The sequence below is a fragment of the Meriones unguiculatus genome, chromosome 17 (genome assembly GCF_030254825.1).
Source record: "Meriones unguiculatus strain TT.TT164.6M chromosome 17, Bangor_MerUng_6.1, whole genome shotgun sequence".
Taxonomy (NCBI): Eukaryota; Metazoa; Chordata; class Mammalia; order Rodentia; family Muridae; genus Meriones; species Meriones unguiculatus.
Window position 1 is genome coordinate 25,297,447 of NC_083364.1, and position 16,464 is coordinate 25,313,910.

At 47.7% G+C, this 16,464-nt stretch overlaps 1 protein-coding gene across 5 annotated transcripts in view; it reads left to right on the plus strand.

The window, feature by feature from the left end:
- Ece2 (endothelin converting enzyme 2) overlaps positions 1-12,038 on the plus strand; it is a 35,386-nt gene extending 23,348 nt beyond the window's left edge. For 3 of the 5 annotated variants that reach the window (XM_060370084.1, XM_060370083.1, XM_060370082.1), the window contains exons 8-19: positions 3,362-3,550; positions 4,333-4,475; positions 4,845-4,959; positions 6,262-6,372; positions 8,074-8,172; positions 8,275-8,352; positions 9,407-9,510; positions 9,665-9,775; positions 9,894-9,961; positions 10,106-10,311; positions 10,416-10,511; positions 11,168-12,038. In XM_060370084.1, coding sequence (XP_060226067.1) covers positions 3,362-3,550; positions 4,333-4,475; positions 4,845-4,959; positions 6,262-6,372; positions 8,074-8,172; positions 8,275-8,352; positions 9,407-9,510; positions 9,665-9,775; positions 9,894-9,961; positions 10,106-10,311; positions 10,416-10,511; positions 11,168-11,344 — 1,497 coding nt within the window. In that variant the 3' untranslated portion in view covers positions 11,345-12,038. The remainder of the gene's footprint in view (positions 1-3,361; positions 3,551-4,332; positions 4,476-4,844; positions 4,960-6,261; positions 6,373-8,073; positions 8,173-8,274; positions 8,353-9,406; positions 9,511-9,664; positions 9,776-9,893; positions 9,962-10,105; positions 10,312-10,415; positions 10,512-11,167) is intronic. The other 2 variants (XM_021638553.2, XM_021638549.2) reach the window with 1 other exon arrangement.
- Positions 12,039-16,464: the final 4,426 nt, after the last annotated feature.

The window sequence follows — 16,464 nt, forward strand, 5'->3', positions numbered from 1 at the left end:
GAGATGACGTGTTGAAGCCAGAAAGGCTAGGTGTGTTTGGAGTGTGATAAGTATGGTTCGGCAAGATGTGCTGCTGGTTGTGTGGGAGGCTAGAAGGCGGTCAGAGACTGCTTATGAAGAAAGTTTTATTCTGCAGCCCCTAAAAAGGCACCTCCAGGTCCCAGAGCGGGAATGGAGGGATGTTCTTAGCGGTGCCTTAGGAGGCCAGTTTGTCAGATGAGAAGAAAAAATTGTAGGGGAGGGACCCCAGAGCCAAGGGTCTCTTCAGTTCCTGGACTCTAACTCAGCAAGGGTCCTGGTGAGGGAGCGATGGAGGCTGAGTGCTAAGAAGCTGAGGTTACAAGACCTATCAAACTGGAATTGTGGCTTGCTAGTTACTGGGTGTTAGAAGAGGACAGAGGTAAAGGTGACTGAGGCTACACGGCTGAGTCATGATGGAATGGAGTGGGGATTAGTGGTATCTGTGGAACAATTAGCCTGAAGAACTTAGGGACCAGGAGGCAATGTGATATCACAGCACAGGGAGCAACTCTGAAAGCAGACCTGCATTTCAAGCTCAGCTCTCCTGCTTGTTGTAATTGATGGGTGTCTCTGAGGCAGATTCTATAAAACAGGAAGCAGAGGTTTGAGGGGTGGCATGGGAACCTATGCTGCGTGGAACTGATAGTGTATGGGAGTCTCATTTTAGACCTGTGAGTTTGAGGCACGTGGACGCCTTCTGTTTGAGAGGTCAGAAGACAGCTAGGGAGGTTGGTGGCGTGCCGGAGAGGACAGTGTGGGGAGCTACAAGCTCAAAGGCGCTTCTCCTTTAAAATAGAAAGCAGGGTGTGGGAGAGGTGGGAGAAAGGAAAAAGAAGTGGTAAGGGCAGTGGAAGAAAGAGAGGTCTGACGAGGTGACCCACTGGAGATTACTGTGTTATTGCTTCGTAAGTATTTCCTGAACTTCTCAGCCTGACTCTCCCCTAGACATGTATGGACACTGCTGCCATTCTCTCCGTGCCAGAGAGAAAATGATGCACCTTGGAACACTGTCCTGGTCACAGTCATTGAGACAATCACAGCAGAAAACATGAGTTTCCCAATCTGAGTTCAGCTGAGAAGGAGCTGAAGGAGGGTGAGGGTAGGCTGAAACTGAGGGGGAGGTGTCCACAGGGGAAGCTGCTCAGATGGTGGCTAAAGGAGAGAGGGGATGAAGTAGGGGAAGGTGACCCCGTCCTTACGGTGTATCCCAGGCTGGTTCTAACTCCTGGACTTTAGTGGACTTATTGCCCCAGCCTCGTGAGTGCTAAGACTGTACGTGCACTTTACATTACCATAGATGGCAAGCTTAGGCTTTATCCTACAAGAAGGGAAATGAGCCCCTGGAGAGATGGCCGAGCAGGCATAGGTGCCAGCAGAAAGATCTGATGACCTCAGTATGTTTATGTGTGGGAAAAACAATGTGATTTTAGAAAAGGCCTTGGGTTTGATTGTCATTGTATCACTGGTTTCCTTAGGCAGGAGGCCTCTTGCCATAATGTAGGGGAAGATGAAATGTAGGCTGAGAAGGGATGACAGTTAGAGCCCTGTGTGTGATGCACACCTGTGATCCCAGCACTCAGGGAGGCAGAGGCAGGCATGGTCTACATATGGAGTCCAGCACAGTCAAGGCTACACAGAGAAACCCTGTCTCAAAACAAAACAAAACAAAACAAAAACAAAAAACCCAATTAGTAGTGCAGAGGGTTCAAGAAATTCTCAGAGCACGGTGCAGTGACACATACCTGTAATCCCTGCATTCAGAGAGTCAGAGGCAGGCAGATCTCTGCATTTGAGGCCAGCCTCGTCTACAAAGTGAATCCAGGATAGCCAAGGCCTCACAGAGAAACCCTGTCTCAAAAACAAACAAAGTCTCAGAAGTAAATCTTAAACTGAAGATAAGGAGATAGAGAGTGAAAGGTGTATGTGTGTGAGACAGAGAGAGTGTGTGTATGAGTTCCTTGACCAAGTAAACTGTCTCCCCCTTTAGAAGCTGGGATAGTTGATGGATTGATATGCTTCTAAAACCAGTAGCAATAAAACTGAGGAAAAAGAGAAAAATTGTAGCACAAAGAATGAATATCAAGGGATCAAAGGCCTTTAACATTAAGTGACTCCAGGGTGGGGCTTTTAGTCAGGAGTGGGAAGGAAACCCAGCACGGTGGTATATATTTGTAATTCTAGCACTTGAAAGCTGAGGTACAAGGATTGTGAGTTCAAGACTACTCTGGGCTATGTAGTGAGTCCTTGTCTTAAAAACTTGGGGAGGAGGGCCATAGAGGTAGTTGCTGAACAGAGCTAACTTGATCTATCTCCATATTTTTCCTTTTCCTGAACAAATACTTAATGAACACCTATCTTAGGGAAGACACTGTCCTTGAATCATGATTCCAGTGGCAAACAAAGCAATCAGGCCCTGTCCTGATAAAAGCAGCCTGGCCTGAGGCAACTGAGTTCGGGCTGGGCCCTGGTAGTGCTCAGGCCTTCACCACATTCTGATCCTATCAGGGGTAGTTTATGGTAGGAGCCTTTACTGTATTTTCTCAAGCTTGTTCTCTCTGTGAAAATTGGGACTAATATGGATTTTTTTTTTTCCTCTGTGTTGTCCTGGAGTCACTGTGTAGATCAGGCTGGCCTAGAACTCAGGAACTCAGACAGCCACCTGCCTCTGCCTCCTGAGTGCTGGGATTAAAGGTGTGTATCAGGAGTCGATATGAGGCTGAGGGGGCAAGATAGGTTGTAAATCCCTTAGCTGTCCGATCGGTGCATTCTTAATGTTCAGTATGAATGTTCCTTTTTCCTTTTCTGTGCTTCTCTGTCCCCTGGGAGGACAGAGAAAAAGCACATTTGAAGCCTGTTAGGATGAGAGACTTGAAGAACAGACTCAAAGGGGCAGATTCCCTACAGGCTCCATCCAGCTGTTCAAGCCAAAGCACATGCCTCCCCCCCCCCCCCCCCCCCCCCCCCCGTGGACTGGGACAATTAGAAGGGCATTAGGAAACGAGAATGCAAAGTGCTATGGGAGTTCATCCACTGGATAAATATTTACAGGGGACCAGTTCTGTGCTTGGCACTGATCCAGGCTGTGGGGTTCAGGGGCGAACAGCTGCCATAAGTGGAACAGCGTCCACTGGGAGAAATGGATGACAAATAGATGACAGGTAATTAAGTAAGTCGAGCAAACAGTGGTCAGCAATGGATCAGAAATTAACCAGAGTCCCCAAGACTTCCACCAGGTGCAGCAAAGCCAAAGAAATGGTGGGAAGGGGCAAGGGCCAGAGCAGACCTCAGCCTTGGGCAGGTCTTCTTACGGGCTTTGAGGATGACGGGGGGGCCTTCGCAGGTGCTTACGGCCTACCTGGACTACATGGAGGAGTTGGGGGTTCTGCTGGGGGGGCAGCCGGCCTCCACCCGGGAGCAGATGCAGCAGGTGCTGGAGCTGGAGACACAACTGGCTAACCTCACGGTGCCCCAGGACCAGCGTCGAGACGAGGAGAAGCTCTACCACAGGATGAGCGTCTTGGAGCTGCAGGTGGGGTAGGCGGGGCCTGGAGACGTCAGGGAGAGGCTACCCCTCCATAAACACCACCCCTGAGGCAACCCGTCCTTCCCTTGCTTCCTGCTTTTGTGAGCTTTCCAGAGGTGTCTCAATATCCTGGAAAGAAAAAACGGTAAATATTTTAAGCTGCCTCTCTCAAGGCCATCATTTAGTTTTGTTTTGTTTTTTCTTGTTGCTTGGGACTACATGAAGAGACTGTATTTAAAATATTGGGGCAGGCATGGTGGTTCATACCTGTAACCCGAGTACTTAGGAGACTGAGGCAGGAGGACTTCTGTGAGTTCCAGGGTGATTTGAGCTATAGTATGAGACCCCATCTCAAGCAAGCAAGCAAGCAAAGGGAAAAACAAACAGATGAGATATCTACAAAATAATCATGTGTATGGAGGTATCTCCTAATGCCCCTCCTGTGCCATCCCTTTTGCTGTTTTAGAAAGAGAAAAGAGATTCTAGGGAGAGGCCATGTATGTGGGCCCTGTTGGGGGAGTATCAACCGACATGAAAATATTTGAATTTCTGTGCCCAAGCTGAATATCACACATAGTGGCTTTCCTTGTATAATAAGTGGTAAGGCTCCCAGACTGCAGGGCATTCGGGCCTGGAAAAGCGTTTGTTGCAGGAAGGGGTCCCCAGGCAGCAGGTAACTGTTACTATGACAATGGGAAAGATGCCCAGGCTATAGCAAATCGGTGGGGGAAAGCAGTCTGCTGAGCCCAGTGGGAAGGCTGGGAAGCCTGAAGACTTTCTGCTTTCAGACTCTAGCACCCTCCGTGGACTGGCTGGAGTTCCTCTCTTTCTTGTTGTCACCACTCGAGCTGAGTGACTCTGAGCCTGTGGTGGTGTATGGGACTGAGTACCTACAACAGGTGTCGGAGCTCATCAACCGCACAGAACCAAGGTGTGACTGGGGAATGGGAGTTGGGGAGAGGGTCCTGGAGTGAAGGGGCTCAGGGCTCTGGAGCTCTTTGGAAGGACCAAGCACAGTGAATTGGCACACAGGCTGAGTGATAAGGCCTTGGCCCTTCCAAACTTCAGATTAAAATGTGGGTGGACCCTTCCTCTGGTCAGAGTTTCAGGGTATCTATCCATTTGTGACTTCTATTCCCTTGCGCCAGGCTGACTTCTCTTGCGTCCCAGAGTAAGAACCTTCATACCCACTTCCCCCCACACCTGTCAGGACTTCCATAGCCTGCATGCTCCTGGGGACTGGCTGGGGAAGGGAAAGGCTCCCCTACATGTCTTTCCTTATTCTCTGGGGTGGAAATAGCATCCTGAACAATTACCTAATTTGGAACCTGGTGCAGAAGACGACCTCAAGCCTTGACCAACGCTTTGAGTCGGCACAGGAGAAGCTTCTGGAGACCCTCTATGGTACCAAGAAGGTAGGCTCTCTGGCTCTGCTACCTTTCTGACCAAACCTAGCTGGTGCTCCCTGCCTGCACTGTGTCAGGAACATTTTCTTCATGGCGCATGAGCACGTGGTACGGAACACAGACTTTGGAATCTGAGCTGTCATGGTTTCCAATCTTAGTTCCTTAGTGCTTATGGCACCTGGAGTACTCGGGCTCTCCATTTCCTGATCTGTAAAACAGGAGTAACTGTCCAGGCTGCCTTGAGTGAATGTTGGTGTGTGGCATGCATAGCATTCACCTTTGATGATGAGGATGAAGATGATCCTTCATTTCAAGAGGCCTCATTAAGTATGGGGAGTAAAACTGCAAACAAATGCATATATCTTGAGGGTGTTAATTGTTCACAATGAAAGAAAAACCTCCTTTATGTTATAAAGAGGATGTTGGGACAGCACACTCAGCATGAGGAACAAGTGGGGTAATAGGATTTTTTTTTTTCCTCAGAATATGTCAGGCGAAGAATGAGAAAACCTGTAAATTCACAGAGGCCTGGAGGGGGCCTGAGGGGGGGTCCTGAAGGGGGCCTGTGTGTTTGCATGGATTCTGGTAGGAACTTGAGAACAGGGCAGCCGACTGAGTTTGGTAAGGTTGACATGGGACATCATGAAGGGAACTGGCAGTTATGTTAAGAGGTCTGACTTTGACCAGTGATGACAGCGTTGTAGGACAGGAAAATGCTAATGGGCTACACAGGAGATGAAGAGATTGAGCTAGTAGAAACTGATGATGGGTTGAACTGGGAGCAAGGTAATAGAGGAACCTGGGATGACACCCAGGTTCCAGGAATAGCGGACTTAGTGTGTGTAAGTCTGAACTGTAGAGATGAGCAAAGAAACTTCTCAACTTGGGCCAGCAAGATGGCTTGGTGCTTGCCACCAAGCCTGATGACTTGAGTTCAACCTGAGTCCAACATGGTGGCTCCTTTAAGTTGTCTTCCGACCTCCACACTTGGACCAGGGCAGGCAAGAATGCCCCCTCCAATAAGTAAATATAACAACAACAGCTTCTGAAGTCCAAGGGGATCTATTAGGACCATAACAGAGCTTGAACTGAAAATGGAGTGGGTAGCATGCCTATTTCTTTTCTACCGAAGCTTTGCTCACGGGAGGTGGGGGTGGGGGTGGGGATCCGCACAGTTTGAGATACTCCCTTCCATATCTCTGGAGTCTGAAGGAGACTCTTGACACCCCAAGTCCAAGCCTCTGTTCAGCTGAGAAGGCTTAGCCCCAGAGAGGTAGAGGCCTTTAGGGACTGCTCTTTGCTCCTTTCCAGTCCTGTACACCAAGATGGCAGACCTGCATCTCCAATACAGACGATGCCCTTGGCTTTGCTCTGGGCTCGCTCTTCGTGAAGGCCACATTTGACCGACAAAGCAAGGAAATCGTGAGTTTTCAGGCTTCTTTGATTTGTTTAAAAACATGCTGTATGTATACATAACAAAACTGGGAAGGGACTTCACCAAGCAGCAAATTGGGTGGGTCAGTTATAAAGCGTTGGGTTCCTTTAAGTTTTCTGTAAGTTCACAAATTTTTATCCTGGGTTTATGTTACATATGTAATTATCAAAAATTACCAGGTGTGGTGGCGCATGCCTTTGATCCCAGCACCCAGGAGGCAGGGGCAAGTAGATCCCTGTGAGTTTAAGACTAGCCTGGTCTACAAAGCAAGTTCTTGATAGCAAGGGCTACATAGAGAAACCTGTCTCAAAAAACCAAAACCCAAAAGAAAACACAACAAAAAAATACTAAGAGATAATAGTTTAATAGGTATGCTTAAAATTAGATATTGATGGGAGAATTGTTATAACGGGGAGAAATGAAACAGTCTGAAATGTCCAATTATGGAGTAAAGGAAAAAATAAATAATAGGATGAAATCTGATGCCACATCTATCTATCCACCTATTTATTTATTTATTTATTTATGTCTTTTGAGACAGGGTTTCTCTGTGTGTAGCCCTGGCTGTTCTGGAACTCACTCTGTAGACCAGGCTGGCCTCAAACTCAGAGATCCGCCTGCCTCTGCCTCCTGAGTCCTGGGATTAAAGGTGTGTGCTACCACTGCCCAGCTATGTTGGGTGTCACGTTTAAATTGAAGATAACTTATATATTTATTAAAAAAGTTAACAGTCTCATATTTTTAAAAACAGCTCAGTTGGGCTGGAATTTACTATGAATCCCAGGCTAGAACTTGCCTCAGCCTTCTGAAGCCTAGAACTTATTTATTTATTTTTGTGGTTGTTTGTTTTGTTTTGTTTTGTTGAGTCAAGGTTTTTCTGTGGAGCCTTGACTGTCCTGACACTCTGTAGACCAGACTGGCCTTGAACTCATAGAGACCCGCCTGCCTCTGCCTCCTCGAGTGCTGGGATTACAGGCGTGCACCACTATGCTCTGTGAATTTATTTTTTTAATTAAACAAGTATGCCTAGCTTTATTTTTTAAATTAAAAAAGACATTGGTAGTGCCAGTACTGCATCTGGTACCCTTAACATGCCGGACAAGTTTGTTACCGACAAGCAAGAAACCCAACCAGGAGTTGAGGCTAGCCTGCTACTATTGTAGACCAGGCTGGCCTCAGGTTTGAGGTGCCCTTTCTGCCTCTGCTTCCCCTAGCTGGCCTAGTGATACATTTTTAAGCAGAACAAGAGTAGATTGCAAAAATATATACACATTGCATAACACAGCTCCATATTTTGTCCGAATTTCTGGGCCAGGAAAAACACTAGGAATAGTCAGGTTGTTAAAAGATAGCTGTGTGATATAAACGGTTAGTTTTCTTCAGTTTTCAATTGTAAAAGTTCTGTTCATTCATCCCCTTCATAACCAGATGAAGATCAATGTAGAACATGAAGTTATAATTTACCTAACTGCCAATCCAAATGTTTATTTAATTACTTAGAACCACCCACCCCCCCATGATAACAATACTGTCACCTTTGGTGGTCTCACCATCCCTGAATGGCGAGCCTTCAAGAAGTCTTCACAATCCATGACTCCTGTCAAGATCAGGGTGGCCCCTGAGGGGAGACAGGGAGCTGAGAGGCACTAGGTGCCCAGGTGGCTGACTTGTGATCCCTGCCCCACTAGGCCGAGGGGATGATCAGCGAAATCCGCTCCGCTTTTGAGGAGACCCTGGGAACACTGGTTTGGATGGATGAGAAGACCCGGCTGGCAGCCAAGGAGAAAGTGAGCCATGGCTGTGTTTGGGGCGCCACCTTGAGGTGGTGATGGACGATACAGTTTTCCTGGGAGCCGCGAGGGAACCCCTTCGTAACCTGGTCTCTTTAGGCAGATGCCATCTATGACATGATTGGTTTCCCTGACTTCATCTTGGAGCCCAAAGAGCTGGATGACGTTTATGAGGGGGTGAGTGTCTTTGTTCACAGTATTAACCTTCGGAGCCGTGGGGCCTTGTTCCTAGCCTCAGTAACTAAAGCTAGAGTGTTGAGGAGAGGCGGCAGACACAAGTAATCAAGTTGCTGGAGTATGGGTCCTCTGCCAGAAATGGCCAGATGACAGAAAAATATAGCATTAATGAGTGGGGGGATTCGGAGTGCAGCCTGGGTTGATCACGTTCCTACTTCTGTGTAAGCTTGGACAGGACATCTTTGGGCCTCAGTTTTCTCTGTAAAATGGGACTTTAATAGTGTTCACTTTGCTGGGCGGTGCAGGATGGTGGTGGTGCACACCTTTAATTCCAGCACTTGGGAGGTAGAGGCAGAGGCAAACAGATCTCTGAGTTCCAGGGCTGCCTGGTCTACAGAGGGAGTTTCAGCCAAGAATACAAAGAGAAACTTTGTCTCAAAAAACAAAACAAAACAAACAAAAAATAAAAAGTACTCAACTCACAGCCTTGTAAGAACAAAAGAATGTGTGTTAAAAAAAAAAAAAACTGGGTGTGGTCACTCATACTTGTAATTCCAGCACTCTGGAAGCAAAGGCTGGTAGATTTATATGAGTTCAAGGCCAGCCTTGTATGCATATTAAGTTGGAGGCTAGCTAGGAATATACAATGAAACTCTTGTCTTAAAACAAAACAAAAGTAGGCTGGAGAGATGGCTCAGTTGTTAAGAGCACTGTCTGCTCTTGCAGAGGTCCTGAGTTCAATTCCCAGCAACCACATGGTGGCTCACAACCATCTATAATAAGATCTGACACTCTCTTCTGGCATGCAGGGATACATTGAGACAGAGCACTCATATACATAAAATAAATAGATAAATTTTTAAGAAAAGATAAAAAGCAACAAAACCGAAACAGCACTTGATGTCTAAGTACCTATAAAATACTGTCAATTAGCCGTTGACTTCCATTCTACAGAGGGATGTGGGGAACGGAGACTTGCCTGGACAGGTCCTGCTGGGACTTCACCTTCTCCAACAGGCTGTCACCTGCTTTCTCCCTTCCACTGTTCCCACAGTATGAAGTCTCAGAAGATTCTTTTTTCCAAAACATGTTGAATCTGTACAACTTCTCTGCTAAAGTGATGGCTGACCAGCTCCGCAAACCTCCCAGCCGAGACCAGTGAGAATGGGAGGACAGACAGGGGCAGCTGGAGGGTGGACCAGGGCTTTGGGGGATGGGGCGAGGAGTGGTAGAAGGCCCCCACAGGAGGCAGACAGGTCAGGCCCTGGGCTGTTGGGCTGGGGGAGCCTCAGCCTCATCCTTTCCCCTCCAGGTGGAGCATGACGCCTCAGACTGTGAATGCTTACTACCTTCCAACTAAGAATGAAATCGTCTTCCCTGCTGGCATCTTGCAGGCCCCCTTCTATGCTCACAACCATCCGAAGTGTGTCTGAGGCAGGAGGGTCTATGTGCTGGGGCCCTGCCCTGTGGATAAACTGGGAGAGGAGCTGGGGAGGGAATCAGGAAATGCTCCTCCTTAGTCAGAATTCCTCATCCACCAGGGCCTTGAACTTTGGTGGCATCGGCGTGGTGATGGGCCATGAGTTGACCCATGCCTTTGATGACCAAGGTAGGGGCCAAGTCTAGAATTTCCAGTGACCACTGCAGGGATTTGGGATACTGTGGACAAGCCTTAGGGATCCTGGCATCTTTGGGCTATGGTTGGATGTTTGTTCCCCCCGAGGGTGAGTTATCCTATCGGTGGGGGGCAAAGATGCGTTCTTCTTAGGGCGTGAGTATGACAAAGAAGGAAACCTGCGTCCTTGGTGGCAGAACGAGTCACTGACGGCCTTCCAGAGTCATACAGCCTGCATGGAAGAACAGTACAACCAGTACCAGGTCAACGGCGAGCGGCTCAATGGGCTCCAGACCCTGGGGGAAAACATCGCCGATAATGGTGGCCTCAAGGCTGCTTACAAGGTGAGTGGCCGAGGTTCCCCCCCCCCCCCCGCCCTGGGCCACGCAGAAGGGTGCTTGGGGAAGTGCACAGGCGCTGCTGGACCTGCTGTTTCCCATTCCCCCAGGCCTACACAGCATGGCTGAGGACCCATGGGGAGGAGCAGCAGCTGCCTGCCGTGGGGCTCACCAACCACCAGCTGTTCTTTGTGGGATTTGCTCAGGTATGGCCCCTGGGAGAACTGGCTGTGCCTCCCAACCACTCCCTCCGAAGGAAGGATGCCACTAGAAGAAGTTGGGGGTCATGCAGGAAAGGTGCTGGGAAATGGGACTACGGCTGTCATGTGGGAAGTGCATTGAGAGAAAGCTCTGTGTCCAGAGCCCGGGAGAGCAGATTTGAAGAGCGTTTTATGTGAAAGGGGAGGACCGATGGTTTGAGTGGAATGGATGGGAACAAGCACCGATCCCTTCCTGTTACCATGAAAGAATGTGGAGAAAGAAACTATAGCTTGGCAATACAACATGACGTGTTCAGGGTTGCCCAGGAATAAAACAAGTAGCCGACTTAGCAACCAGGCAGGGCGTCCACACGTAGTTGACCCCACAGCAAGCAGTCTTAGAGGCTCAGCCTTTCCCCACAGCCATGCCCATGCTGGGTCACCCAGTGTCCAGGTGCTCCTTGGAGGCTTGGAGGGACTGAGGAGGCATGCTCCCCTCCTCTGGAGCTGGACAAGCCTCCTGCAGTGGCCCTGATACCTCCTGAACTCATCAGCAGGGCAGCCGTGGTCATGACCAAGATGGCTCTGCTGTAGCTGAAGCTATGGCTTAGCTCAGCTCCACACTAGACACCATATGTCCCCATGTCTGTCCTGGCCCGCAGGTGTGGTGCTCGGTCCGCACACCAGAGAGCTCTCACGAGGGGCTGGTGACCGACCCCCACAGCCCTGCCCGTTATCGAGTGCTGGGCACTCTCTCCAACTCTCGTGACTTCCTTCGGCACTTCGGCTGCCCTGTCGGCTCCCCCATGAACCCAGGGCAGCTGTGTGAGGTGTGGTAGACCTGGGTTGGGAGAGAAATGGGCAACTGTGACCAGGGACTGGGGCTTCCAAGTTAGGAGAAAGTAGAGGTCAGCTGGTGTGGTTGTCTTCTCACACCACAGGTGACGTGAATCTAGTCCCCTACCATAACCGCCACATTGTGCCTCTGCTTTGGGGGTGCCTGTGGCCTCCAGCAGAGATCTCGCCATTCACTGTGACATCCTTTCATGTGTCACCCAGCAGGGAGTCCAGGCAGAAGCGTCAGTTCCCACAGAGAGGATTCTGTCTCTTTTGGGACCAAGCTTACTCAGTTTGGGGCTAAGAGGATGTGCTTGGGGCATGCCTATCTCTCCCCAGGCATACTCAATGCTCTCTGGGAATGAACTCCCTTCAGCCCCACAGACAGGCTGCCCCCACCTATATTCCTTGTGCTCCTCCTAGTACTGCTGTTCCCCTCAAGGACAGAGCAACTGAACTCAAGTGGAAGGCCAAGGGCTCTTTCGGGTGAGAGGAGAAATGTGTATGTATAGCGGGTGCTGGTTCCCTTTGTTTCAGGGTGTGAGTCTTGGGATGACTGATTGTCCCTGGGGCCAAACAGAAAAGCAGATCTAGTAGAGAAAAGGAAAGAGTTTATTTTTGCAGGGAAGAGGGCGGGAAGGGTGTGGTCTTGGCTTTATAGGACCCTTTGCTAATAAATAGAACCATATCAGTCAACCTGTCTCTTCCTTCAGTCCTCTTTTTTTCTTACTCATCTTTTCATCCTACCAGTGTTTGTGCAACTACAATATACTAGTAATTCTTTAGATACTGACTTACTCACAGAAGCAGGGGACTGAGATTTGAAGCCCAAAGAGACAAACGTGGAGAGATAGTTGGGTCTGTTGGGTCATGGTACATTCTCCACATCTAGAAGGGTTTGCAGCTGTCCCCTGCATCTGTGGCCAGCCCGTCACTGATCTGAGGAAGTAGGCAGGTCAGGTCAGCTTGGTTATTGTTTTTTATTTGGTTTTGGTTTTGAGATAGGGCCTCACTAAATAGCCCTGGCTATCCTGGAACTCACTATGTAGATCATGCTAGTTTTGGACTCAAAGATCTACCCGCCTCTGCCTCCAAACTCCTGGGATTAAAGGTGTGCATCATCACACCCAAAAAAAGGAAAAATTAAATTTTTTTAAAGTAAAAAAAAATTATTTACTATGTATACAGTGTTCTGCCTGCATGTGATCACATTATAGATGGTCATGAGCCATGTGATCACATTATAGATGGTCATGAGCCACCATGTGGTTGCTGAGAATTGAACTCAGGACCTGTGGGAGAGCAACAAGTGCTCCCAACCTCTGAGCCATCTCTCCAGCCCAAAAAGTAAAATTTTAAATTTACTTTTGAATGATATGTTGACCACCAGTAATTTATGTCTCAGATGCAGGGGATAAAATGGTTTCTTTACTTTGGCGACTCCAGCTATTTCACTTTTTTTTTTTTTTAAGATTTATTTATTTATATGAGTGTTCTATCTGCATTTACACCTGCCAGAAGAGGGAATCAGTTCACATTATAGATGGTTGTGAGCCACCATGTGGTTGCTGGGAATTGAACTCATGACCTTTGGAAGAGCAGACAGTGCTCTTAACCACTGAGCCATCTCGCCAGCCCCACTATTTCACTTTTTAAAGATTCATTTATTTTTATTTTATGTGCATTGGTGATCAGCCTGCATATATACCTGTCGGATCCTCTGGAGCTGGAGTTACAGACAGTTGTGAGCTGCCATGTTGGTGCTAGGAATTGAACCCTGGTTCTTGGAAGAGCAGCCAGTGCTCTTAGCCACTGAGCCATCTCTGCAGCCCCATCTATTTCACTTTCACCCTCACAAGCTCATCCAGTGCCCACAGCCACAGTATTCTGTCAGTGCTCAGCTCCTGTGATGCAGATCTAGCCCTAACCACTTCACTGCAGTCAAAGAAATCTGGTTTGAACCTGAGGTTCTGATAATTATGACCTACCCTCCCCCCATTCCCATAAGCCTCAGTCTCTTCATCTATACAATGAGAATGACAGTCGAAAGTGTCCAATCACAGGAAAGCTCTTGTAGGTCTAGGTAGGTGTGAGTTTGTGAGGTTTGCAAGGAACAGAATGCGGGCTTGTTGTAATTGTCTCTGGTGTCTTTGTCCTCTTGGGTATGTCACATACATGTACCCCACAACCTGTGTTCTGCCCCAGTTTTTCAGTGGCCCAGACTGTCCCCATATGGGGCCAGTCATGTGCTAGCTGCTTACCAAGGGAAGGCAGTTACACTCCAAAAGGAACAAGATGTCTTGAACCACTGAGCCACACTGCTAGGTTTGAACCTCCAAGCTCAGCCACAGCATAGACGCCAGTATTATCGGGGGGAGGAGAGCTTTGGTGCCTAGAGAACTAGTTCTGGTGCCAGCTTCTGTCACCCACGAGTGTATGAAAAAAAGTGGGACGCATCCCTCTTCAGTAGTCTGTAAAATAAGCGGAAATAAGAATTTCTGAGACTTTCTATACCTTGAAAAGGGAATTCAACCCAGGCATAATGATACAGGCCTTTAATCTCTTCTATTTGGGAGGCTGAGACAGGAGAATCATATGTTAGAGGCCAGTATGAATAGCTTAGTGAGACACTGTCTCAGAATAATGCAAAAGGCCTAAGACTATATCTCAGTGGCAGACCGCTTGCCTAGCATGAATGAGGTCCTAGGTTCATCTGTATTCTGGGGAAAGATTAATTTATGGGCTCTACAAATTTCAGAACCCAAAGAGATACTAATAAATGATGTTTGTAGCATGGCTGTTGAAACAGTGGGCAAGACTGAGAGGGTTAGAGCATACTGACCATGTGAGATGCTTGGCAGTATATAGCTCTTCCTTCCCGATGCTTGATGTCAGAGACCATCTTTAGACCTGGGTCAGGCCAAGCTTGGTATCACACACCTGTCATCCCAGCACTTGGGAGAGGCAGAAGCACGTGGTTTCTTGTGATTTCATGGCTAGTCCAGCTACCTAGTGAGACCTTGTCTAAAAAAAAAAGGTGAAACCCCTGATTGGGGCCAGTGAGATGGCCTGGTGGTGAACCTGAGTTTGAGCCTTGGAACCCACATCTGGATGGACGAAGAGAGCTGTCTCCACAAAGATATCTGATTTGACATTCATTAATTTGCATAATCACAGGGCATGATGTGGATACAGAAGGATCAGCTGCAGATAGGAACTTGAGGCGAGCTTGAATAGATGAGGCCCTGTCTCTCACACACAATGATGAAATAATAATAATAATAATCTTGCATGCCTACAACACCACTGTCTCTGTGTCATAAGTGAGGAAAATGGGAAAAGATTCCAGGACTTTCAATACCAGATAAGACAGAGTGTACTAAAGACACATTTTAGACTCAGGTGCTCTTAATCACCAGCTGTTAATCTAAGTCAAATGCAGACATCTGTCTTCCAGCCAAATCCTCAGGATGAGTGGGACCATCACCAGCCACAAGCATTTCTCCAAACAACACTGGGCTCCTGGGCCAGACACCTGTACAACCAGATAGCTGCAGAAAACTTATAGTGAACCAGTGCTCAAGCAGGCAGTATCTGGCAGGTTCGGTGGCACACACCTGTAATCCCAGCACTCTGGGAGGCAGAGGCAGGCGGATCTCTGCCGAGTTTGAGGCCAACCTGGTGTACAAGAGTGAGTCCAAGACAACGCTACACAGAGAAATCCTGTCTTGAAAAACAGAATCAGAGAGAGAGAGAGAGAGAGAGAGAGAGAGAGAGAGAGAGAGAGAGAGAAAAGCAGGCTTTACTTTGTGAGCGCTCCACAGGGACTTGGTACCCAAAGTAAGTCAAGATGAAGCTCGGATAATATATGTCACCTTAAACTTAATAGCCCTATCAACTCAATGAATAATGCTTCTGTTACATATTCTGTTGTATTGAGGCCAAGGAGAAAATGAACAATATTGGGCCATCTACACTATCCCATTGGGTAACTCATTCCCATTCAAAATAAGGAAGCCTGCCAAGAAATGTGATTTTACCCCTGGTAAAACTCTAGAAATATCAGGCTACAAGAGAGTACTTCATAAAAATAAGAACACTTTCAAAGAGCCTATTATGATTCATCAGTGGACAATCCTGACAGTTTTTCAACTCATAACTCTGGGCTCCAGAGAGAAACCCAATGTCTTATTAAAAAAAAAAAAAAAAAAAAGACCTAAAGATCAATGCAAAACCACTCAGTTGTCTGTTAAGTATTTGTTAAGGCCTGCCTTAAAGCAGGCATTAACTGGGTAGGAGGGGCACAAAGTTTAATCAGATACAGTTCCTTGCCCTCCAGCAGTTCAGAATACAAGGTGGGAGAGATATGTGTCAAGTGCAGCAGGATCTCAGGAAAGAAATGCATTGCCTGAGAGGCAAGAAAGGAAAAAGTAACCTAGAAGGTGGTACTGAACTCAGAGGATGATGGAATTTACCAGTTGAAAGGAAGGACATTCCTTACAGATGGAAGAACCACTTGGAAAGGCCAGTCAGCTTGGAGGGGTGGAAAATATTTAGAATTGTGAAATGCTTAGGATGATCAGAGTATAAATGAAAGGGACATACTATAATTTCCACCTGGGTATCAGTAATAAAAGTGAATGTAAATCTGCTGTCATTTCTAAAGTTAACAGTAAAAATTTCCACAAAACACTTGGTCTTAGAAAAATACACAAAAAATAGCGACCCAGTCTCACTGTGTACCCCAATGGCAATCCTAGTTGGCTGGGTTTCTAGTACTTGCCGTGAATTCCCTCCTATTGAACGAGTCCAATTAGGTGGTTGTTGGTTGCCCCTCAAAACCTAAGTGCCACTACTGCACCCTTGGGAATACGACCCTGAGCTGGTCACTGCAGTTTATAAGCCTCACCGCTGGGTAGGACTATGGATTGCTCTTTCCGTGGGCAGCTCGCATAGCACCTTCAGACACCATGACAGCTGGACCTCAGGGAGGAGGCTCCCAAGCCAGTTCCACTCAATTCCCCCAAGTGAAATGTGTGGCGTCCTCAGTAATAAAGCCTTACCTTCAAGTTCTGGGAGGCAGCCCAAGGCAACAGCAATAGCTCATGTTGTTTTAGGAATC